We start from the raw sequence: 26,398 nt of genomic DNA, 5'->3' as shown, positions 1-26,398 counted from the left end.
TTGGGGCTAACAACATGGCATCTCCGTGATTCTAATGGATATCTATTCACAACAGTTATATATAGTCATCACACAAAGGTCTGTACTTGCCTTATTCCGGCTTCGTCTTCTCTTTGTGGCTTTGCTGCTGATTGTAATTGTTTCTTGAGGATTGTTTATTGTATGCAGCACATGGAAAGTTTCCACATTGCACTAGCTCTGCTTGCAAAGTTTGCTATGTGGTATAAGGGCAGAAGAGAAGGGGGATAACTGGTGCAGCAGATGGATAGTATCTGGTAACTGATTATGGTTATTAGCCTGAAATACTGAAATGTGACTTATGTATGCAGGTGATTTGTTGCCAACAGTATTAGTAATAATTACAGAGCAATCATGTGGATGTATACATGTACAGGCATATCCATGTGTAGATGTATAGAAATATCTATGTGTATCCAGCCTCACCACATGTATTTTGCACTATGTCCCTATCTGCTGCACAAGGTTACAATACTCTCTCCAGTGTGATGCTCACCACTTGTATTTAGTACTGCTATGTCACTATCTGCTGCACAAGGTACAATACTCTCTCCAGTGTGATGCTCACACATGTATTTAGCACTGCTATGTCACTATCTGCTGCACAAGGTACAATACTCTCTCCAGTGTGATGCTTACCACATGTATTTAGCACTGCTATGTCACTATCTGTGGCACAAGGTACAATACTCTCTCCAATGTGATGCTCACCACATGTATTTAGCACTGCTATGTCACTATCTGCAGCAGGAAGGTACAATACTCTCCTCCAGTGTGATAATCACCACATGCATTTAGCACTGCTATGTCACTATCTGCTGCACAATGTACAATACTCTCTTCAATTTGATGCTCACCACTTGTATTTAGCACTGCTATGTCACTATCTGCTGCACAAGGTAAATACTCTCTTCAATCTGATGCTCACCACTTGTATTTAGCACTGTTATGTCACTATCTGCTGCACAAGGATACAATACTCTCTCCAGTGTGCTGCTCACCACATGTATTTAGAGATTGCAGGAGTTAGGTTTTTTCTAACACTCTCTCCCCATTGATGTCTATGGGGAAAGCATGCACGTGCACGTCAAAACAGCGCTTTGATTTTGTGTGGTATGGAGCTAAACACAACCATATTGCACACACAAGGCAACTGTTTTGAAACTGGTAATAGCAGCGCTACGGAGGGTGAAATTATGCAACTTTTGTTGCGTTCTTTTCGCACCCTCTACTGAACATTTTACAATACTCTCTCCAATGTGATGCTCACCACATTTATTTAGCAATGCTACGTCACTATCTACTGCACATTTTTCAATACTCAGTGGAGAGAGTACTGTAAAATGTGCAGTAGGCGTAGCAGTGCTAAATAAATGTGGTGAGTATCACACTGGAGAGTGTATTGTACATTGTGCAGCAGATACTGACACAGCAGTGCTAAATAAATGTGGTGAGCATCACACTGGAGAGAGTATTGTAAAATGTGCAGTAGATAGTGACATAGCAGTGCTAAATAAATGTGGTAAACATCTCACACTGGAGAAAGTATTGTACCTTGTGCAGCAGATAGTGACATAGCAGTGCTAAATAAATGTGGTGAGCATCACACTGGAGAGAATATTGTAATATGTGCAGTAGATAGTGACATAGCAGTGCTAAATACATGTGGTAAGCATCACACTGGAGAGAGTATTGTACCTTCTGCAGCAGATAGTGACATAGCAGTGCTAAATACATGTGGTGAGCATCACACTGGAGAGAGTATTGTGCATTGTGCAGCAGATAGTGACATAGCAGTGCTAAATACAAGTGGTGAGCATAAGATTGAAAAGAGTATTGTACATTGTACAGCAGATAGTGACATAGCAGTGCTAAATACAAGTGGTGAGCATCAGATTGAAAAGCGTATTGTACCTTCTGCAGCAGATAGTGACATAACAGTGCTAAATACAAGTGGTGAGCATCAGATTGAAAAGAGTATTGTACCTTGTGCAGCAGATAGTGACATAGCAGTGCTAAATTAATGTGGTGAGCAGCACACTGGAGAGAGTATTGTACCTTGTGCAGCAGATAGTGACATAGCAGTGCTAAATACATGTGCTGAGCAGCAGATTTAAGAGTATTGTACATTGTGCGCAGCATATAGTGACATAGTGCTAAATACAAGTGGTGAGCATTACACTTGGGAGGAGTATTGTACCTTGTGTCGCAGAAAGTGACATAGCAGTGCTAAATACAAACGGTTAGCATCACACTGGAGAGAGTATTGTACATTGTGCAGCAGATAATGACATAGCAGTGCTAAATAAATGTGGTGAACATCACAATGGAGAGAGTATTGTAATATGTACAGTAGATAGTGACATAGCAGTGCAAAATACATGTGGTAAGCATCACACTGGAGAGAGTATTGTACTTCTGCAGCAGATAGTGACATAGCAGTGCTAAATACAAGTGGTTAACATCAGATTGAAAAGCGTATTGTACTTTCTGCAGCAGATAGTGACATAGCAGTTCTAAATACAAGTGGTGAGCATCAGATTGAAGAGAGCATTGTACCTTGTGCAGCAGATAGTGACATAGCAGTGCTAAATTAATGTGGTAATCAGCACACTGGAGAGAGTATTGTACATTGTGCAGCAGAAAGTGACATAACAGTGCTAAATACATGTGATGAGCAGCAGATTGAAGAGAGTATTGTACCTTGTGCAGCAGATAGTGCCATAGCAGTGCTAAAATAATGTGGTGAGCAGCACACTGGAGAGAGTATTGTACCTTGTGCAGCAGATAGTGCCATAGCAGTGCTAAATACATGTGGTGACTGGTGAGCAGCACACTGGAGAGAGTATTGTACCTTGTGCAGCAGAAAGTGACATAGCAGTGCTAAATACAAGTGGTGAGCATCACACTGGAGAGAATATTGTGCATTGTGCAGCAGAAAGTGACATAGCAGTGCTAAATACATGTGGTGAGCCTCACACTGGAGAAAGTATTGTACCTTGTGCAGCAGATAGTGCCAGAGCAGTGCTAAATACATGTGGTGAGCAGCAGATTGAAGAGAGTATTGTACATTGTGCAGCAGATAGTGACATAGCAGTGCTAAATACAAGTGGTGAGCATCACACTGGAGAGAGTATTGTACCTTCTGCAGCAGATAGTGACATAGCAGTGCTACACACATGTGGTGAGCAGCAGATTATGTGCAGCAGATAGTGACATAGCAGTGCTAAATACATGTGGTGAGCAGCAGATTGAATGAGAGAACATTACCTCCTATTTAAACTGAGAAAACAAAGCACTTAGATTAATTTTAAAACGTTTGAGTGATTTACATAATTTATTAAACTCTGTGTACAGCTTTGATGATTATTTGTTATAATACATCTACAGTACACACACACACACACACACATATATGTGTGGGGGCTGTGTGGGCTGTGTGTGAGTGTGGGGGCTGTGTGTGTGTGTGGGCTGTGTGTGGTGTGTGTGTACACCTGTGTATGTATATATATATATGTGCACCTGTGTATGTGTCTGAGTGTGTGGACGTATGTGTATATAAGATTTTTTGTGTGTATTATATCTGTGTGTTTGTGTGGTACAGTGCATTGCCCCATTTCTTTGAAGTATTGTTTGTTTTGGGTAGAGGCCCCGCGCTGTCATTTTGCCTAGGAACCTGCACTTGCTAGGGCCGGCCCTGGTGTCTCTGTAATGTTCTTGTTATCATAAGAAAACACATAAAAATAAGGCCCAGTTCAACTCAACTGTTCCTAATTGTCAGCATAATTCTTCATTATATACATAAACAGTTGTTCCAATAGTACAAATGGTATATTGCAAAATATACAATGTTATAGTGCTCCACAATAGTGGATTTATATTTTTTTTTTATATATAAAATGTTGTGCAATTACCTTAAAAGATTTTTCTTCTATTTTTTTTTTTTTCATTTTAAAAGCTTTGGACGGAGATTGGGTGGAGTTGGGGCAGAGATTGGACGGGCTGGGTGGAGATTGGGGGGCGGGGTTGGGGACGGGGAGAAAGGGGGCCCCATTTTGTCATCCTGCCTTGGGCCCCGCAATGGCTAGGGCCCGCCCTGAGCACACACACACTCTCTAATACACACTCACACTCTCTCACACACTAACACACACACACGCTCTTTCTCTCGCACGCACACACAAAGACACACAACACACAAAGACACTCTCACACACACTCTCACAAGCATTCTCTATCTCACACACACTCTCTCTCCCATATACACAATTACACTCACTCTTTCACACACAGACTTACACACACAGAAATACACTGACAAACACAAAGGCACACACTCCCACACAAAGACACACAAATGCACAATGTCACCTTTGGCTGTTGCTGTTTCCCACCAAACCCGGACATTTGCATGTCCAGGTCGGACTCAGCTTCAAACTTGGACACACAAATGACAACCTGAACGGTCTGGGTCATTCCTGGACAGGTAGAAACCCTGCACCTGCCACCCATGCTCAGTCACCTACAGGTTGCTCAGTATTTTTGTGGAGGACATTTGGCAACCTTACTTATCCCCCCTGCTGAAGTCAAGTGGGACCATGAGTGTTGCAGATGGTGAAGCTTGCAGTACACACAATTGTTACAATATAAAAACCTACAATTTACACAGATAATTACAGGAAAATAAACACTGACTCAAATGAGGATATGGGAAATATAGAGACAGAAGACTAAGAAGAATTAATTGTATTGGCTAAAGACCAGTAAATAACTCGTAGTTGCAAGATTGTTGCAGACTTGCAATAATTTTGTATTGGTGGTACCATGTTTGCTGAATATATTTTCCAATAGCCAAACTTCTCCCATCACTTGCCCTATTTGTATAATTCAACCAGGACTTGTTACCAGAGTAGCCACTGACATTATGTTAGGAAAACCACCATTGTTTTACAGTTCCTTGTCTTAACATATCTGATGAAGTCAGTTAGGGACAGATATGTGACATGTGAATACTGCCATGTGCTATTCCAGTAGTCAGAATTGAAAACTTTTAATTTTCAGACTTAATAAAGGGACACTAAACCCAAATGTATTCTTTAATGATTCAGATAGAGCAGCATTAAGGAACTTTCTGATTAACTCCTGTTATCAATTTTTCTTCGTTCTCTTGCTATCTTTATTTAAAAAGCAAGAATGTAACGCTGAGGAGCCGGGCCCATGTAAGGTTCAGAACCCTGGATAGCGCCTGCTTATTGGTGACTACATTCAGCCAACCAATAAACAAGTATAACACAGGTTCTGAACAAAAAATGGGCCGGCTCCTAAGCTTTACATTCCTGCATTTTAAAATAAAGATAGCAAGAGAACGAAGAAAATTAATAATAAAAGTAAAATAGAAAGTTGCTTAACATTGCATGTTCTATCTAAATCATTAAAGAAACATTTTGGATTTAGTGTCCCTTTAAATGACAGGAAAAGAGAGCAAAATAAATGCTACAAATATATGACACATATATGAGGTGTTTTAACTACATTTAATTAAAAGGACAGGAAACTCAAAGTTAAACTTTCATGAGACAGACAAAGCATGCCATTAAAAAAAAAAAAACTTTCCAATTTACTTCTATTACCTAATTTGTTTCATTTTCTTGGTATCCTTGTTTGAAGCACAAACCTACATAGTATCAAGAGCAGCAATGCACTACTGGGAGCTATCTGCTGAAAGGTGGCTGCACATATATGCCTCTTGTCATTGGCTCACCAGATTGTTTCAGCTATCTCCTAGTATTGCATAGCTGATCTTCAACAAAGGAAACCAAGAGAAAGAAGCACATTTGATAATATAATTAAATTGGAAATTTGTTGAAAAAATGTACGTTCAAACATAATCATGAAAGAAAGTGTTTCGGCTAGATTTAGAGTTTTGTCGGTAACGACCCGCGTAGCTAACGCTGGCTTTTTTCTGGCCGCACCTTTAAAATAACTCTGGTATTGAGAGTCCACAGAATGGCTGCGTTAGGCTCCAAAAAAGGAGCGTAGAGCATATTTAACGCCACTGCAACTCTCGATACCAGAGTTGCTTACGGACGCGGCCAGCCTCAAAAACGTGCTCGTGCACGATTCCCCCATAGGAAACAATGGGGCTGTTTGAGCTGAAAAAAAACCTAACACCTGCAAAAAAGCCGCGTTCAGCTCCTAACGCAGCCCCATTGTTTCCTATGGGGAAACACTTCCTACGTCTGCACCTAACACTCTAACATGTACCCCGAGTCTAAACACCCCTAACCTTACACTTATTAACCCCTAATCTGCCGCCCCCCGCTATCGCTGACCCCTGCATATTATTATTAACCCCTAATCTGCCGCTCCGTAAACCGCCGCTACTTACATTATCGATATGTACCCCTAATCTGCTGTCCCTAACACCGCCGACCCCTATATTATATTTATTAACCCCTAATCTGCCCCCCACAACGTCGCCTCCACCTGCCTACACTTATTAACCCCTAATCTGCCGAGCGGACCGCACCGCTATTATAATAAAGTTATTAACCCCTAATCCGCCTCACTAACCCTATAATAAATAGTATTAACCCCTAATCTGCCCTCCCTAACATCGCCGACACCTAACTTCAAACATTAACCCCTAATCTGCCGACTGGAGCTCACCGCTATTCTAATAAATGTATTAACCCCTAAAGCTAAGTCTAACCCTAACACTAACACCCCCCTAAGTTAAATATAATTTAAATCTAACAAAATAAATTAACCCTTATTAAATAAATTATTCCTATTTAAAGCTAAATACTTACCTGTAAAATAAATCCTAATATAGCTACAATATAAATTATAATTATATTATAGCTATTTTAGGATTTATATTTATTTTACAGGTAACTTTGTATTTATTTTAACCAGGTACAATAGCTATTAAATAGTTAAAATAATTACAAAATTACCTGTAAAATAAATCCTAACCTAAGTTACAATTAAACCTAACACTACACTATCAATAAATTAATTAAATAAAATACCTACAATTACCTACAATTAAACCTAACACTACACTATCAATACATTAATTAAATCCAATATCTACAAATAAATACAATGAAATAAACTAACTAAAGTACAAAAAATAAAAAAGAACTAAGTTACAAAAATAAAAAAATATTTACAAACATCTGAAAAATATTACAACAATTTTAAACTAATTACACCTACTCTAAGCCCCCTAATAAAATAACAAAGACCCCCAAAATAAAAAAATGCCCTACCCTATTCTAAATTACTAAAGTTCAAAGCTCTTTTACCTTACCAGCCCTGAACAGGGCCCTTTGCGGGGCATGCCCCAAAGAATTCAGCTCTTTTGCCTGTAAAAAAAACACATACAATACCCCCCCCCAACATTACAACCCACCACCCACATACCCCTAATCTAACCCAAACCCCCCTTAAATAAACCTAACACTAAGCCCCTGAAGATCTTCCTACCTTATCTTCACCATACCAGGTTCACCGATCGATCCAGAAGAGCTCCTCCGATGTCCTGATCCAAGCCCAAGCAGGGGGCTGAAGATGTCCATGATCCGGCTGAAGTCTTCATCCAAGCGGGAGCTGAAGAGGTCCAGGATCCCGGCTGAAGTCATCATCCAAGCGGGAGCTGAAGAGGTCCATGATCCGGCTGAAGTCTTCTATCAACGGCATCTTCAATCTTCTTTCTTCCGGATCCATCTTGTAGACCTCTGACGCGGAACATCCTGCTGGCCCGACGGACTACCGACGAATGAAGGCTCCTTTAAGGGACGTCATCCAAGATGGCGTCCCTCGAATTCCGATTGGCTGATAGGATTATATCAGCCAATCGGAATTAAGGTAGGAAAATTCTGATTGGCTGATGGAATCAGCCAATCAGAATCAAGTTCAATCCGATTGGCTGTTCCGATCAGCAAATAGAATGCGAGCTCAATCTGATTGGCTGATCGGATCAGCCAATCGGATTGAACTTGATTCTGATTGGCTGATTCCATCAGCCAATCAGAATTTTCCTACCTTAATTCCGATTGGCTGATAGAATCCTATCAGCCAATCAGAATTCGAGGGATGCCATCTTGGATGACGTCCCTTAAAGGAACCGTCATTCGTCGGGAAGTCGTCGTCGGAAGAAGATGGGTCCGCGGTGGAGGTCTTCAAGATGGAGCCGGTCCTCATCGGATGAAGATAGAAGATGCCGCTTGGAAGAAGATGGTTGCCGGTCCGGATCTATTCTTCTTCACGGATAGGATGAAGACTTTGGAGCCTCTTCTGGACTTCTTCAGCCGTCGGATGATGGATGTCTAGCCCCCGCTTGGGCTTAGATGAAGATTTCGGAGCCTGGAACGATCGGTGATACCTGGCATGGTGAAGACAAGGTAGGAAGATCTTCAGGGGCTTAGTGTTAGGTTTATTTAAGAGGGGTTTGGGTTAGATTAGGGGTATGTGGGTGGTGGGTTTTTAATGTTGGGGGGGGGGTATTGTATGTTTTTTTTTACAGGCAAAAGAGCTGAATTCTTTGGGGCATGCCCCGCAAAGGGCCCTGTTCAGGGCTGGTAAGGTAAAAGAGCTTTGAACTTTAGTAATTTAGAATAGGGTAGGGCATTTTTTATTTTGGGGGTCTTTGTTATTTTATTAGGGGGCTTAGAGTAGGTGTAATTAGTTTAAAATTGTTGTAATATTTTTCTGATGTTTGTAAATATTTTTTTATTTTTTGTAACTATGTTCTTTTTTATTTTTTGTACTTTAGTTAGTTTATTTAATTGTATTTATTTGTAGATATTGTATTTAATTAATTTATTGATAGTGTAGTGTTAGGTTTAATTGTAACTTAGGTTAGGATTTATTTTACAGGTAATTTTGTAATTATTTTAACTATTTTAGCTATTAAATAGTTCTTAACTATTTAATAGCTATTGTACCTGGTTAAAATAAATACAAAGTTACCTGTAAAATAAATATTAATCCTAAAATAGCTATAATATAATTATAATTTATATTGTAGCTATATTAGGATTTATTTTACAGGTAAGTATTTAGCTTTAAATAGGAATAATTTATTTAATAAGAGTTAATTAATTTAGTTAGATTTAAATTATATTTAATTTAGGGGGGTGTTAGTGTTAGGGTTAGACTTAGCTTTAGGGGTTAATCCATTTATTAGAATAGCGGCGAGATTTGGTCGGCAGATTAGGGGTTAATAATTGAAGTTAGGTGTCGGCGATGTTAGGGAGGGCAGATTAGGGGTTAATACTATTTATTATAGGGTTATTGAGGCGGGAGTGAGGCGGATTAGGGGTTAATAACTTTATTATAGTAGCGGTGAGATCCGCTCGGCAGATTAGGGGTTAATAAGTGTAGGCAGGTGGAGGCGACGTTGAGGGGGGCAGATTAGGGGTTAATAAATATAATATAGGTGTCGGCGGTGTTAGGGGCAGCAGATTAGAGGTACATAGCTATAATGTAGGTGGCGGCTCTTTGCGGTCGGCAGATTAGGGGTTAATTATTGTAGGTAGCTGGCGGAGACGTTGTGGGGGGCAGGTTAGGGGTTAATAAATATAATATAGGGGTCGGCGGTGTTAGGGGCAGCAGATTAGGGGTCGGCGGTGTTAGGGGCAGCAGATTAGGGGTACATAAGTATAACGTAGGTGGCGGTCGGAAGATTTGGGGTTAAAAGAATTTAATCGAGTGGCGGCGATGTGGGGGGACCTCGGTTTAGGGGTGCATAGGTAGTTTATGGGTGTTAGTGTACTTTAGAGCACAGTAGTTAAGAGCTTTATAAACCAGCGTTAGCCCAGAAAGCTCTTAACTACTGACTTTTTTCTGCGGCTGGAATTTTGTTGTTAGATTTCTAACGCTCACTTCAGCCACGACTCTAAATACCGGAGTTAGAAAGATCCCATTGAAAAGATAGGATACGCAATTGACGTAAGGGGATCAGCGGTATGGAAAAGTCGCGGCTGAAAAGTGAGCGTTAGACCCTTTCCTGACTGACTCCAAATACCGGCGGTAGCCTAAAACCAGCGTTAGGAGCCTCTAACGCTGGTTTTCACGGCTACCGCCAAACTCTAAATCTAGGCCTAAGATAGCTACAATATAAATAATAGTTACATTGTATCTAGCTTAGGGTTTATTTTTACTTTACAGGCAACTTTGTATTTATTTTAACTAGGTAGAACAGTTACTAAATAGTTATTAACTATTTACTAACTACCTAGCTAAAATAAATACAAATTTACCTGTAAAATAAAACCTAACCTAAGTTACACTAACACCTAATACTACACTACAATTAAATAAATGACCTAAATTTAATAAATTAACTAAATTAAATACAATTATCTAAATTACAAAAAAACAAACACTAAATTACACAAAATAAAAAACAAATTACAAGAGATTTAAACTAATTACACCTAATCTTATAGCCCTATCAAAATAAAAAAGCCCACCCAAAATAAAAAAAAACCTAGCCTAAACTAAACTACCAAAAGTCCTTAAAAGGGCCTTTTTGCAGGGCATTGCCCCAAAGAAATCAGCTCTTTTACCTGAAAAAAAAATACAAACAACCCCCCCAACAATAAAACCCACCACCCACACAACCAACCCCCAAAATAAAACCCTAACTAAAAAAACCTAAGCTCCACATTGCCCTTAAAAGGGCATTTAGCTCTATTGCGGCCCAAACCCTAACCTAAAAATAAAACCCACCCAATAAACGCTTAAAAAACGTAACACTGGACTTCCGGTGGGTGGAGCTAGTGGCTGGCAGCAGGAGTAAAGAGCTCCGTGAATCTGCTTCACATATATGGTATTAATTGCTGCCAGCTACCTTATCCCACGACACTACCTTGCTGGGTCACCCTCTGACATACCCCAGCTGGCTGGAGAATTATCATGGAGGGCAGAAAAATCGCCCTTGCCTCGGAAGGCTACGAAAATTGTGCCACGCGGCATGAACGGCAGCGCTGATCGACGCCATCTTAAAGGATCCCTCCCCACCAACGCCTCCGTGTTTTTAGCTCAGTCGGAGCCCTACAAGTATATCGGCCTTCGGGGTCATTGCCGGAAGGACCGGGTGAAAAGAGAAAGTACAGCAGCACATTATACAAGCGGTTAATACCGCAACACTCCAGACACAGGCTACAATAATCCGGTGCTCAGGTAAAGGGTACCCTGGGAGACATTACGCATTCTGGACTGATATAAGACTGCTTTGATTACACACATCATCGCTTTTGTTACCACAGTTAACCCCAATCCACTAACTTTTTAAACAAGGCATAAATATACCCTCATCTTGAGTGCTAAAGTGTAAATGGATATACTCTCCCCAAGACGACATCAGCCATCAATACCCTCTGGTGCCCCTGTGATTGCTAGGGGGTGCTTTATATATGCACAGTTGATGCACTAATCTCTGTTTTAACTGCATATTGATCTATAAGAACATTTCAAGACTCAAAGCTGGTATAGCTTAATTTTTCAGGATTATATTTGGGATCCAACAGTTGAGTGTGGGCGGTCTGCTAGATAAAGGAGAGAAACACTATAACCTGCATAGCTGGTATAGCTAAATTTTTCCTTACCATACATCTGAAACTTAGGATGTAATACCTGCAACTTTATTGTTTGTTTTTCTCCTTTGTCATCTCCATCCCACATTGCTCATTGGTTGCTGCATCACATAGTGCAACAGTGCCATCTGGTGGTTTCTCTACAAGTGTTCCAACTTTTCCAGACTTTTCTGCTCCTTGTTCTATGAAAGTGGACGAGTATTTTCACAGGCTGCCCTCGCCTTCAAGTAGCACCATGAGTCACCGTTCAAAAAACCAGGAAAAAAGACAAAAGCCTCTAACTGAAACACAGGCCAATCCATCCTTTGCAGATGCTGAAAGCAACTCGCCAGGGGATCATTCCTCGCTCTTGCAAGAACTTAAGGCTTTCTTCTTACCGAAAATGGATAGCTTGCAGGCTGGTGTTGACACCTTAACCAGCGAAGTGCAGCTCTTTTCCACCCGCATGTCAGCTGCAGAGCAAAGAATTTCAGGAGTTGAGGACAGACAGCAAGAATCAGAGGTTTCTTTAAAACGTCTATTGAAACAAAACCAGCAGCTGATGGATAAAGTGGAAGACCTAGAAAATTGCAGTAGGCGAAACAACCTCCCCAATCATAGGCGTCCCTGAATCCATTAAAGATAAAGATCTGCTAGAATTTGCTGCTTTGACCCTTCCAAAAATTCTGGGCCTACCTCAGGACTGCCTACCTCTAGACATAGAGAGATCACATCGCATAGGCCCCAACAGGTATTTGGAAAACTCCAAGGAGAAGCCACGACAAGTCATTTTTAAATGCCTCAATTTCCAAGATAAGTTGGCAATCCTAAGAGCCTACAGGGCGGCCAAGGAAGTTATCTTTGAAGACCACCGCATCTTGCTATTTCAGGACTTTTCGGTCGAAGTTACCAGAAGACGCAAAGACTTTGCTTCCATTTGCTCCACTCTGCATGAACAGGGGCGTAAATTTGCGCTTATGTTTCCAGCTACCCTAAAGATCCAGAGCCTCTCAGGCCCCAAAACCTTCCATTCGCCTGCGGCAGCACAGGCATATCTGGCGTCAGAGCGGAAGCAGGACAATGGATGATGAGACTCTATTAAGTATCAATGCTCACAGCTCCTTAAATTGCACATCATGTTTCTTATAATGTGTACTTTGCTCTTGCGGGGTCTGTGGCTCTGGTTATACTCTACAGTTCTGACTGTGACCGGTGGCGCGGCCCTGCAGGAGACAACTTGTTCTTTTTGCTATTGCACTGTTTGCAAGGGTTTCATACTATGCACCTGGCTCCTGCGGGGTATGTGGTTCTGGTTATATTTTCCAGTTCTGACCGGGACTGGAGACACGGCCCTGCAGGAGACAACCTGTTCTTTTTGTTGTCGCATTGTTTGCAAAAGTTTATGTTTTGTGATGCATAAAATCAATGTGGTTGGAAGATACTATTCGTTGCACTTAAATCTGGGTTCCCACATATGTACTTTTAAGACAGTTCTTAGTTATTATTGGTTTCTCCTCTACTCTTCAGCATACCTAACCTCTGACCTGCCCATTATAGATCCTCAAAGAGGCTTTATGTCCACTATATGCCCTTTTGTATGTGCAATTATTGACGTTGCATTAATGTTATGGCCCCAGAATATTGGCATCATATATGAACAATATCATTATCTACCCACACCCCTATCAGGCCACCTAAGACTTATTCCCCGGCCCCTGATATACGCAACAACCTTTGGTACATTATTTCTCCCTAAAGCTATACTTAATACTCTACGGTTTTATAAGGCTTTATTATCTCTAGCCTGCCCTCTCGTGGGCAGACTTCTAGATCTGAGATGTCAAGTTTTCTGCTACTGTAATGTGATTTTATTATCTTTTCAATTTCATCATAGACAGATTGCCGTCACAACAGTATCTATCACTGCAAGGGCAGACATGGTTACTCTCCTCCTTTTCATATGTGTTATTAATGCTGCTTTATGTTCTTGCTTCTCTTGTAGTGACTGCTGGAGTGTGACCTGGAGGCCTCCGGTTCCCCCTCCTTCATCTTGCCACCCACTCTTGAGGAGTCGTCTATGCCTTCCCTCAACTGTAAGTCAATTACTCCTATGCCTACCTCAGACATCATGTGAGACACTGGTTAGGGTACTACTCACTAGGTCGCACACTCTCTATCTTTACACTTTGTAGACATGACTCTCCCCCTTAAAATATTAGCGTGGAATGTGGGGGGCATTACGTCCCCGGCAAAGAGAAGTAGAATTCTCCACCACTTAAACTCCCTAAGGGCGGATATTGCTTTGCTCCAGGAGACAAAATTGACAGCTGAGGAACATGAGAAGCTGAAAATCCACTGGGTAGGACAGGTTCTGGGCTCCCCTTCGGAGGGTAGGAAGAGAGGAGTTGCCATCCTAGTACGCAAGGGTCTAGCAGCTTCTTTAACAGAAGTGGAAATAGACAAAAAAGGACGATACATAGTCGCATCACTACAGATCAACACTTATACATATACTCTCTGTAATGTGTATGGCCCCAATGTCCATGACCCACACTTTTGGACTAGTTTGTTGGCAATATTGGTCACACATAGTGCCCCTTTAATAATGGGAGGTGATTTCAACTTGGCTCAGGCTCTCCCACTGGATAGGTTTAAAGATCCCTCAATTTCTAGAACTTTAAAAAGCATCTGATCAGATATAAACGTGAAGTGTCCCTAATTGGATCCTTCAAAGAAACTTTGAACTTGCTAGATGTATGGAGAGCTAGAAATCCAGATGGGAGGGATTACACTTGCCTTTCAAAAACACACCACACCTTGTCTCGCATTGATTACTTTCTAACTTCCCCAAGCATAACTCCACAAATCTTCTCCACCAATATAGGTCAGGTCACTATATCAGACCACGCCCCAATCTCGTTAATACTGCAGCGCCAACCCCCCAAGCCTCTAAATAGAGGTTGGAGATTCCCCCTCCACCTATATCACAATATTGAGTTCCGACAACACTTAAGAGCCTCCTGGACACACTATGCATCTGATAATGCCTGTCATTCAGGAACTCCAGATCTATTTTGGCACGCTTCAAAGGCGGTGATGAGAGGCCACATTACCTCTTTTGCAACTCATCATAAAAAACAACTTACAAAGGTGGACGGGACTCTTCTTTCCCAACTCACTGCAGCTTACAACAATTATTTAAACATCCCTACGCCAGCATCTAGGAAATCATACTATGACCTTAAACAGACGAGAGATACTTTCTTGGCCCAACAAGATAACAAAGTCAATATTCACCGGCAGGGTCGTTATTACCGTCATGGTAATAAGGCCGGCAAATTACTGGCCAGGCTAGTCCACTCTTTTAAACCTAAATCCCAAATTCTAGCTATTAATTCTAAAGGCTCATTAACTGTTAATGAATGACAGAGAAATCATGTCTGAATTCGTAGACTACTACGCTTCCCTATACTCTAAACAGCCTATTCATGTGGAAGCAAAACGTGCCTTTTGGGATGCAGTGCAACTTCCCATCCTCACTGAGGAGCAGTCCTCCTCATTGAACTCCCCTATAAACCCTCAGGAGGTTCTCAGAGCTATAAGGCAAAGTAAATTGGGCAAAGCAGCTGGCCCGGATGGGCTGCCTGCGGAATATTTTAAGTTATTAGGAGAGGAATTGGCACCAGTTCTCTCCTCCTTATATTCGGCCTACTTAGCGGGCACTGAGCAATTAAATGATAGATTCTCTGAGGCCAACATCTGTCTGTTGTTGAAGCCTGATAGAGATCCCACCCAGACTTCTTCATACCGCCCGATCTCCCTGTTAAATGGGGATTATAAACTCCTAACAAAAATCCTAGCAGACAGGTTGGCGAAGATCCTGCCACACATAGTTCATACAGATCAAACGGGATTCGTAAAGGGCACGTCCTCAGTGATAAACATTAGAAAGACACTTGGCGTCATGTCCCACTATTGGTACAATGCACACGCACAATCTCCTTCTCGGCTACCAGATGCCTGCCTTTTGGCGCTGGATGCCGAAAAGGCATTTGATCGAATCGAGTGGGATCATCTACACACATCGCTGTCGCGCTTTGGTGTGCTGGGTGACTTCTCTAATTTTCTGCAGAGATTATACACAGCCCCTAAGGCTTCCCTCTTAATCAATGGAGAACTTTCCCCCTCTTTCACATTACAACGGGGAACGAGACAGGGATGCCCCCTCTCCCCTCTCCTTTTCGACTTAGCTATCGAACCCCTGGCGTCTTATATCAGGCAACATTGTGCCGGTCTGGACATATGGGGTCAAAAGCAACATCTGTCATTGTATGCAGATGATCTGCTGCTCTTTGTAGGTGATCCTCGCACTAATTTGCGACCTCTTTTAGATGTAATTAATGACTTTGGCAAGTTCTCGGGGTACAAGATCAACATTGATAAGTCGGAAGCCACTTGGTTGCAAAATTCCCGCAATCTGAACTTAGCGGACTTTGGTCTTAAAACCACTCAAGGTAGTTTCAAATATTTAGGCATATGGATACATGTTAACCCTCATATGTTATACTCCCTCAATTTTGGTGGGCTTATTAATGGAATCAGGCAGATGTTGGTGGGTTGGGCAAAGCTTCCCCTCTCTCTCTCGGGTAGGGTACATCTCTTTAAAATGGTTGCCTTGCCTAAGCTTCTTTATCCGTTACAGATGTTGCCCCTTCTCCTTACGCAGAAGGATGCGGCATCCTTACAATCCGCCATTGGAACCTTCGTTTGGCAGGGCAAAAAACATAGAATAGGTAGGACTCCCTTGTCAATGACGGTGGGCGGGGTGGGCTCCGTCTTCCCAATATAACGTGGTACAACTGGGCGGCCCTCTCTAGATTTATATTGGACTGGCTGGTGGAGAAGAACTGCTACACTGTCCCTGACCTAGAATCCAACATTATTAAACCTCTCCATTTAGCCTTCCTGCCCCATGCCAACCTGAAATCCTTATCCCCGTTTATACCAAACCATATACTGTTCAGGGATCCATTGAGAGCCTGGGCCAAGATTTGTAAACTCTGGGGTCTACACCGATTGACTAGTAAATATCTCCCAATACAAGGCAACCTGGACTTTCTCCCGGGGTATACCATGCAGGCATTCCAGACATGGCAGCAACTGCGACTTACACGACTTCACCAATTTTTTCGCCCCCTGACCTTAGAGATATTGCCTTTCCAGGACCTACAATCACGCTACAACATACCACACACGCATAGGTTCGCATACTTCCAATGCAGACACTACATATCCACCTTAATCTCTAAGGGATTGTTACCCACAGAGTCTTCTAACCTGGATAGGCTCTGTGCTCTGGCGAAATTGGGTTCTTTTAGGTTATCACACACATACACTTTACTGATTAGTCACTTTGAAAACTCCATGCTTCAGGGACTAGCATCAAAGTGGTCTCAATTTAGGGAGTTAGAGGTAGACTCATCAGTGATCGCTATGAGCTTCGAGAGGGCACATCAAAGTATTATATCCGCGAAATTACGGGAATCACATCTGAAATTTCTACATCAAGCCTACATGACTCCTGGCTTACGGGCTAAATGGGTTCAGGGGGCTTCTAATTCATGTAACAAATGTTGCCTTGAATCTCCTGATTGGATCCACTTACTTTGGGGTTGCCTCAAAATACAAAAATTCTGGCAGAAAATCTCGTATTGGCTAACTAAATTAACTAAACAAACCGTGACCCTCTCGGCGCAGCATGTGATCTTTTTGATACCCAGAGACCAGACATATAAACATGACATCTTCTTAACCACAATTCTTATGCTAGCTAAGCAGACCATCTTGACAGAATGGGTGGGGAGTCAAACCCTGCCTTTCTGGCAACTGCTTAAAACCATACATAATCAGATGTTGATTGAACAGGCAGATACTAGAGGTGATCCTGAGAAAAGGGTAAAGAGATTTCTCCTTAAGTGGGAAGTTTATTTGTTGCATTTGCCGGATTCAGTAAGAGATAGGGTTCTCTTTCCCTTTAAAAATAGTCAGTATGTCCTCAGTGAAAATCTTAGGGGCAAGTGGTGTCAGTCCTCAGATCGTGCCCATGAATGATCTGCCTGTCGGAGGGGGGGGACCTGGAGGTGCTCTGGGTAAGTATAAATGTTGTATGTCTTTCTTCTATCTTTTCATCCTTTCTTTCTCCCCTTATATGTTACTGTCTTTCTTTTTCTTATTTGTTTGTTTGCAAAATGTTATTGGAAAAAGCTGAATCTTGGGACATGCATGGAGATTTCATTTCTCATCTACCTTTTACAATATGCTCTGTAAAATTGTTTTATTCCATAAATGATCACTTTGTTATATTCATGTCATTGTGACCATGCTCGCCATGTATGTCTTGGATTCTTGTTTATAAATAAAGTTTTTTTTTAAAAAACAAACAAAAAAAAAAAAACGTAACACTAACCCCCGAAGATCCACTTACAGTTTTGAAGACCCAACATCCATCCTCAACAAAGTCGGGAGAAGTCCTCAACGAAGCGGCAAGAAGTCCTCAACGAAGCCGGGAGAAGTCTTCATCTAAACCGGGTGAAGTGGTCCTCCAGAGGGGCAGAAGTCTTAATCCAGACAACATCTTCTATCTTCATCCATCCGGCGCAGAGCAGGTTCATCTTCAAGATATCTGGCGCGGAGCATCCCCTTCCAAGGAAGTCTTCTTCCAGAATGAATGTCTCTTTAAGTAACGTCATCCAAGATGGCGTCCCTTAGATTCCGATTGGCTAATAGAATTCTATCAGCCAATCAGAATTAAGGTTGAAAAAATCCTATTGGCTGATGCAATCAGCCAATAGGATTGAACTTCAATCCTATTGTCTGATCCAAACAGCCAATAGGATTGAGTTCGCATTCTATTGGCCGTAAGAAAATACCACAGTTAGTGGAAAAATAGTGCTACAACCTTCTATAGATATATATCACTGAAAGAATAAAAACTAAAGCCTTGATAGTAAGAGTCAAGACAGATGATGGCAGACTTATGAAAAAAAATTAGGAAATAAATATAGGAAACACTTTATTTAAACTGCTTGGGGCCAGAAAAGATTTGTTTTTCGGGAATAGTTTGGATTTTGTAATATTTGCATCTAAAAAATAGGACAGTTTGGAGAAGGGATGGAACCAAGTGTAGACAACAATATCTTATATCATTTAGACAATATTTACATTTCATAATACAGCTTATACATGTAACCTAAAGGTAGTTGTACATAATTTGTAATACCTGTATACATAGTACCATCAGAAAGATAGTACAGTTCTATAATTGTTATTGTTTTAAATATATATATATATATATATATATATATATATATATATATATATATATATATATATATATATATATATATATATATATATATATATATATGATCCACAGAAAGAACCAAAATAAGCGCTTCAAAGCCAAAGTTGATGAATAAAAGAACTTGAGTATTTATTAGGACATCTAAAAACAAAGAATGTCCACAAAGGACAAAAGGTAATCCAGGTTAGAGTAGCAGGCACACAGAGCAGACATTTTTCGTGCTCAGGTAGCACTTGATCACTGCTTACCTGAGGTAAGCAGTGATCAAGTGCTACCTGAGCACGAAAAATGTCTGCTCTGTGTGCCTGCTACTCTAACCTGGATTACCTTTTGTCCTTTGTGGACATTCTTTGTTTTTAGATGTCCTAATAAATACTCAAGTTCTTTTATTCATCAACTTTGGCTTTGAAGCGCTTATTTTGGTTCTTTCTGTGGATCATGGATTTTGCTTTCTGGCGTGTGAAAACAGACACGCTGAACCAACAGCTGCCATAGCCTGTAAGTAAGGGATTTAAATATCCCGCCCTCCCCTTTCTAAATAGAGCCGTCTTTATTTCCAGGAAACAGAGGATTATTTGTGCGCTCCGTTGTGCAGGTTATTGTTGGATTTTTATATATATATATACACAGTAGACTATTATTTGCATTTTAGAACACACAAAAAAACAGACACAGGTAGAGAAGATTGAGACTTATAGTTATTTTTGATACATTTTTTTCTTTAAAAATATTATTTCAAATTTTTGGATTTCAGAATAAGTTTGGATTTTGGAATTCTGTATTTGGGGATTTGTACCTGTAGTAGAACGCTATAATTATTCATTTAGTTCTGTCTGCACAACTGAGTGTGGAGATTGGAGAGCTCCATTAAATAATATGTAGGCCAGGGGGGCGGAGCCTACAGCCGAGATAACTAGACGCATATCCCTCGAGCTCCTGGAGCATGGCTTAATAAAGTATTCTTTTTGACAAATAAATTAGTCAAATTTATGCACGGATTACCAGCAACTGATCCATAACTAACATTTGACTAGAACATACTGACTGGTTTAGAGTTTTGTGACTTTATCCGGAGAGAGCCTTTCTACTGCGAGTCGCGAGTTATGCGACCCTACTCACATTAAGGCTGGTTTGCATATCATTGAACGGAGCCTGGGACTGCAAAGATAACTATCTATATTGGTCTGCTTTGGTCATCATGAACGCAATACAAGCGCTTCTCTATGGGCTCGACTTGCAGATGTGTAATCATTTCCAGGAGTTAACATCTCTTATTAGAAATCAGTACACCAATGAGGAAAATGAAGTTCCCAAGATGGCGAAGACAGGCGGTGATCTAGCGCAAGGTAGGAACCTACCTACCCCTATAAGCATCAACAATCACGCAGCCTCTAAAACTGAGCATTGCCCATTGCAGCCAAGAATACTTGTGGGTGATATTACTGCTCCATTGCCTGAGAGAGAACTGAGTGTTCTTCCTAAAACGGCTAGTGACGACGCTTACATACAATGGCGCTGCCCTCGCATTGCCCTAGCCCCTATTGAAAATCTGGAAGGTGTGCTGAAATGCTCTATAAAGAGCGCTATTTACACTCCAGCACAGCCCCTAGAGACATTGCACACTATCCGGATATCTGCAGATAAAAAATCTGATATTACAGGGGGACAAGGATGGAATCATCACCTAACCTTAGCTCACACAGTGTCTCCCAGTGTGAAGTTATTGCTACGTAACTTCACATATGTTACACCAGACCAAGGGACGGGGTTCTGAGCTTTTCTTCTTCATGCAAAAGTGAAACGCTATTTTCTGAGGTTCATTACTGTCTCCCCATTGATGGACTGGTGCTTGTGCCGGTAAGCAGACAGAAGCGATGTGGTCATGCTCTAACAAGCTCGCTGGGATTAAAACTTTCTCTCCTCCATAATTTTATTAGCATGCACACCATGAGACTGGGAGTGGGATGACTCAGATTAGACTTTAGATTGGTGCTGGGCTATCTGTTAGTGGGGTCCCCTACGAAGCCTGAATATTAAATATTTTATGCATCTCAGACTTTGAACTCTGATTCCCTTGGACTTATACCTACACCATGTTTGGGGATTATTAGTATCCTGAATGAAGGCTAACAGCCTGAAGACCTGGGACTTCATAATTTATTTTATAATCTGATGTTATCTAATGTTAGGTTTGTTCCGCATGTTAAAAGTATTCTGGGTAACCACGCTACACCTACATTGCCTAGCTACATAGTTTGCTCTGTTTAGTTTGTGTCTTATACATATCTATACAATTTGGAAATAGACTGAAATCTTCCTGCTATAGTCCAGCTTAATTTTTTTTTTTTGTGTGCACTAGTTAGATAGTACTGTAGTCAATTGCAGAATTGTACTGTTAGAGAGGTCAATAGGTATCTCAAATTAGCTCTGAGGTCTGCTGATAGTCAGGTAAACTGTTTTCCTTATAGATCTATGTAAGTAGCAATATTTTTAAACATATTACATTTGCTTGATGGCTATATAACTCTGTATCTTACTGAATTTCCTGACACTCTTACATTGTAACAGCTGCATATGTCTCTGTATACCTTTGGTGATGGCCTACTGCAAATGTTTTATTTTTCATCTTGTCCATTCAGTTTTTCATATACAGCATTCTGAATTAAGTCTGAACAAGCCCTGCAATATACATGCATATACTACTGTATTGTCCTGTTTGATAGCTTGACTAGAGAATTATTTGCAGTGCTCTCATTTGTCATACTGTATGTTGTTTGCCTCAAGTAGAGGCTATACTGGGTCTATGTTGCTCACACCCTCTATATTTACATTTGTTTTATCTATGTATTCTTGTAAACATTGCTAGTAACTGGACTGATATGTCTGGGCTGACCCTATGTGAACATGCTCTGTAGTTTGTGCGGTGTGGATAACATCTCTAAGCTCATAACACAACAAAAATGGATGACATTTTCCGTGCACAGTCATATATATATTAACTTCAGGTGTCCTTACATGCCTAAACTTCTAGCAGAGAACTAAAGTGTTATCTGTATTGTTTCTACATTGTTTGTGTTTTATTAGTATGTACATATTTATATACGTGTACAGAGGGAGTACTACCATATCCCACTTAAAAGGCCCTTACAGCCTCCACCCTGTGTAAATCTCGCTAAAAGTATGATATTCTATTATGTTGGTGTAGGATGGAAGGCTTGTACCTGAACGTTATCTCTCAATAGATTACTCACCCTCTATGTACAATATTAATTTATACCCCGGATTTCCCCTAACACTTAAAATCTTTTATGTACGCTGGTACCCCTAGTTGCCAAATACCATATCTACTAAGTTGACTTTTAGATCTGCCCCTAGCTCTTCAGCAACTTGTTTGGAGGCCCCACCACATTCTTTTTGTTGCTGGCTCCGCCCTCCCGCATCCACATCTCCCCATATTTGACTAGCGGTGCTGACCCGCTGAATATCCCCTGAATATTTATCTGTCCACCAGTTTTCTTCTATTTTCAGAGGCCATATGGCCTGAGAGTTGGTTTCTAACTGGTCAGTCATATATGCTGTCTATCATAAAATCGAGGTTTCATTAGCCTACTTTTGTATATTTTATAATTTTTGGAATGACTTACTCAATTTCAATTGTATTTTTCATCTATGATGTTAACAGGTGATTTCTGTTATATGTTTGTTATGTAAAACCTCAATAAAAAAATATGTAAAAAAAATAAATAATAATATGTAGGCCAGTGTATCTTAATCGCGTTCCTCAAAGTACCCCCAACAGGCCAGGATTTCATTATAGCTGAACTAGAGCACAGGTGAAATAATCAAGTGATTAGTAAAGATGGTTACACATTTTGCCCTCACCCATCAGCTGATTATTTCACCTGTGCTCTAGTTCAGCTATAATAAAAATATGGCCAGGTGGTACTTGAGGACCGCGGTTGAGAAACACTGATTTATGCGGCACAGTAGAATGCTTTGAGAATCCATTTGATTGCGCATAGATGAGCACAACATAATGCTCCACATGTTAACAATTGAGCTTCACTTGTAATCTAGGTCATAATAATTCATGTATATCAGTACTGATTAATATATCTCAGTACTGGAACCCTTACCTGGATTTTCTTCATCTAGCAAACTGTCTTGACCTTCCAATGGAGGATTAGCTTTAGCCGTACAAGTAGGTAAAACACAATACACACCTGTTAAATAAATAAACATTAAAGGGACGGTTCAAATAAAAAAATACATATTATAATTATCTAGAGCAGGTCATTTTTTAAATAAACTGATGTTTGTTAGCAGCTGCTTTACATCTACAACGAAGTCTGTGCTTATGTCAGGTTTAAAGGGGCACATACTAGAAAATGTTTCATGATAGAGCATGACATGTTAATCAATTTTAAAATTGCTTCTATTATGACATTTTCTTCATTCTGTATCCTTTGTTGAAAAACTGGAATGTAAGCTTAGGAGCGTGCCCATATCTGCAGCACCCTATGGGAGCGGGTTTTGCAAGAATGTTATACATTTGCAAGAGCACTAGATGGCAGCACTGAAATGTACAGCTACAGAAATGTGCACTCTAGGGGCCGGATAAAACTATCTAGGCTGGTGATAAGAATGCACACCAGCCCTTATATTTCCCTGGTGGACTCCTTTAAAACTACTTTGTACTCTTGCTAAATCATACAAAACAAATCATTGAACAATTCACACAAACATGTGCAGGAAAAAATTATATTGTTAAAGTGCATAAAAAAATCATAACACACCAAAAATTGTATTTTATCAAAAATGTGCAATTTGTATGAAAATTACACAGGAATAAATTGTATTAAATATGCACAGCGTAAATCGTAATTTAAAGGGACAGTCAAGTCCAAAAAAAACTTTTATGATTTAAATAGGGAATGTAATTTTAAACAACTTTCCAATTAACTTTGATCACTAATTTTGCTTTGTTCTCTTGCTATTCTTAGTTAAAAGCTAAACCTAGGAGGTCCATATGCTAATTTCTTAGACCTTGAAGAAAGCCTCTATTCTGAAAGCATTTTGACCACTAGAGGGCATTAGTTCATGTGTTTCATATAGATAACATTGAGCTCATGTGCGTGAAGTTACCCTGGAGTGAACACTGATTGGCTAAAATGGATGTCTGTCAAAAGAACTGAAATAAGGGTGCAGTCTACAGAGGCTTAGATACAAGGTAATCACAGAGGTAAAAAGTGTATTTCTTTAACGGTTATGCAAAACTGGGGAATGGGTAATAAAGGGATTATCTTTCTTTTTAAAGTGAAGGTAAACTTTGGAGAATGAAAGCCTGCTTTTTAAAAATACTATTAAAAACAGGGGCACTTTCATTCATTAAGGTTTAAATTACAAAGTGTAATTGCTGTTTTTTTGTAATGGGCTGAACATTGGAGTTCCATGGGTGCATATGAAATTGTCTCTCAAATCCCAGAGTGATTCTCTAACATTTCCGTTCTACAAATCTCACAGTTTTCTCTCGCAAGTTAAAAAGTGGCAACGTTTTATCAAAATACTCAAAACACTAATTACTCTGAAAGGAAAAACTGTGCATACGGAAATAAAAATCAATTTTAAAGGTACAGTGCACTGAAAACAGAGTATTTTGATTTGTATCAGTCATAATATTACATTTTAAATATACACCAGGGCCCTCCATTGCAAACTTATACATTATTATTATCAGGTATTTGTAGAGCGCCAACAGATTCCGCAGCGCTGAATTCATTGCAGAGAGCTCTCCTTATTTCAATGGGAGACAACGCGCCACTCACAGGAACATCCCCTTTTTTATAGATTTCAATGACAAGAGGCATATATGTGCAGCCATCTATCAGCTGCATTCTGAGCCTACCTAGATATAATTTCAAGAAATGACACACAGAGAATGAAACAAATTAGAGTTATTTAAAATTGCATGCTCCATAAGAATCATGGAAGAAAACCTGTTGGGTTTCATGTCCCTTTAAATACTGAGAGGTAATTTGACCTTTATAGAGTTCACAATTGTTATACGTATTGTGGGATTTTCATGGTTTAGGAGCTGTGTCCACTGTTCCTCCCTCATCTTTCCTTTTCATTTCAGTGTTCCAAAGTCAAACCAAGGACTGCCCAGACTCCGCCCACAACCCCCACGACTCTTCTTATGGGACACCTGCGACTCCACCCCTTACCTGTCATGGTGCTACCATTTTTAGTTAAACATTGGAAATGTGTTAATATTAATGAATATAATTTAAAGGGATATGAAACACAAACATTTTCCTGTGTCATTCAGACAGAGAATACCATTTAAAAAATAATAATTCCAATTTACTTCTGTTATCAAATTTTCTTTATCTCCATAGTATTCTTTATTGAAGAGATACCCAGGTAGGTGTCTGGAGTACTACATGACAGGAAATAGTGCATCTAGTGCTCTTACAAATGGATACCATTGTTGCTGAAATAGCTCTCCAGACACGTGCACGCTTCTGAGCTTCCATCCCTTCAACATTATTGCTTACAAATTAGCAATACCTGTTTTCTGATCACTGGGGCCCAAGTATTCAAACCATTGTCAGACAGACAAGAAATGTCTGCTTGTGTTCAATTTATTCCAAGGTGGCTGTGCTGCAAAGTGTTGACGAGTGGTGATGAGTCTCCCATAAGAAAATAATAGGGATCATAGCTTCCAGTGGCGGCTGGTGAATTTTAAAGATGGTGGGGCGCTAGACCCCACACCTTGAAATAAAGCCCCACCCTCATGGCCCCTCCCATATCCCTACAACATAAATATATATAGACTGGCTTCAGGAAATGTCGCCAACATCGCCAATTGTCGACACTATCATCGGAGGTGGGGGGGGCTGTATTGGAAAAGTTCACTCACTGGGGCCTATTTAACAAAGGTCTGTCGGAACTGATCCGACAGTGCGGATCAGGTCCGACAGACCTCGCTGAATGTGGATAGCAATACGCTCTCCGTATTCAGCATTGCACCAGCGGCTCTTGTGAGCTGCAGGTGCAACGCTGCCCCCTGCAGATTTGCGGCCAATCGGCCACCAGCAGGGGGTGTCAATCAACCCGATCATACTCGATCGGGTTGAATTGCGGCGATGTCTGTCCGCCTGCTCAGAGCTGCTTCATAACTGGTGTTTCTGGCGAGCCTGACACGGGGCTTCATACAGAGCTTGATAGATATGCCCCACTGAAACAAAAAGAGGTTTCTGTGTAGGACACTTTACATAATACATCACTAACCTAACTGTAACTAAATCTACACTACCTGTCTCACACTGTAAAGGTGGTGAGATAAATATGTCTGAAACCCTGTACCTAACCTGCAGGGCAGCCCTTGCAATATATCTCACTACTGGCGATGTTAGCCATTAAAATG

At 40.6% G+C, this 26,398-nt stretch overlaps 1 protein-coding gene across 1 annotated transcript in view; it reads right to left on the bottom strand.

Annotated features, from left to right (window-relative positions):
- Positions 1-26,398, bottom strand: part of LOC128641647 (tyrosine-protein phosphatase non-receptor type substrate 1-like) — a 64,472-nt gene that overhangs the window by 13,974 nt on the left and 24,100 nt on the right. Inside the window, exon 6 of the mRNA XM_053694182.1 lies at positions 23,106-23,192. Coding sequence (XP_053550157.1) covers positions 23,106-23,192 — 87 coding nt within the window. The remainder of the gene's footprint in view (positions 1-23,105; positions 23,193-26,398) is intronic.

The sequence above is a fragment of the Bombina bombina genome, chromosome 11 (genome assembly GCF_027579735.1).
Source record: "Bombina bombina isolate aBomBom1 chromosome 11, aBomBom1.pri, whole genome shotgun sequence".
Classification (NCBI taxonomy): Eukaryota; Metazoa; Chordata; class Amphibia; order Anura; family Bombinatoridae; genus Bombina; species Bombina bombina.
The sequence above is the reverse complement of the archived record's forward strand: the minus strand, read 5'-3'. Positions and strand labels throughout refer to the sequence as shown.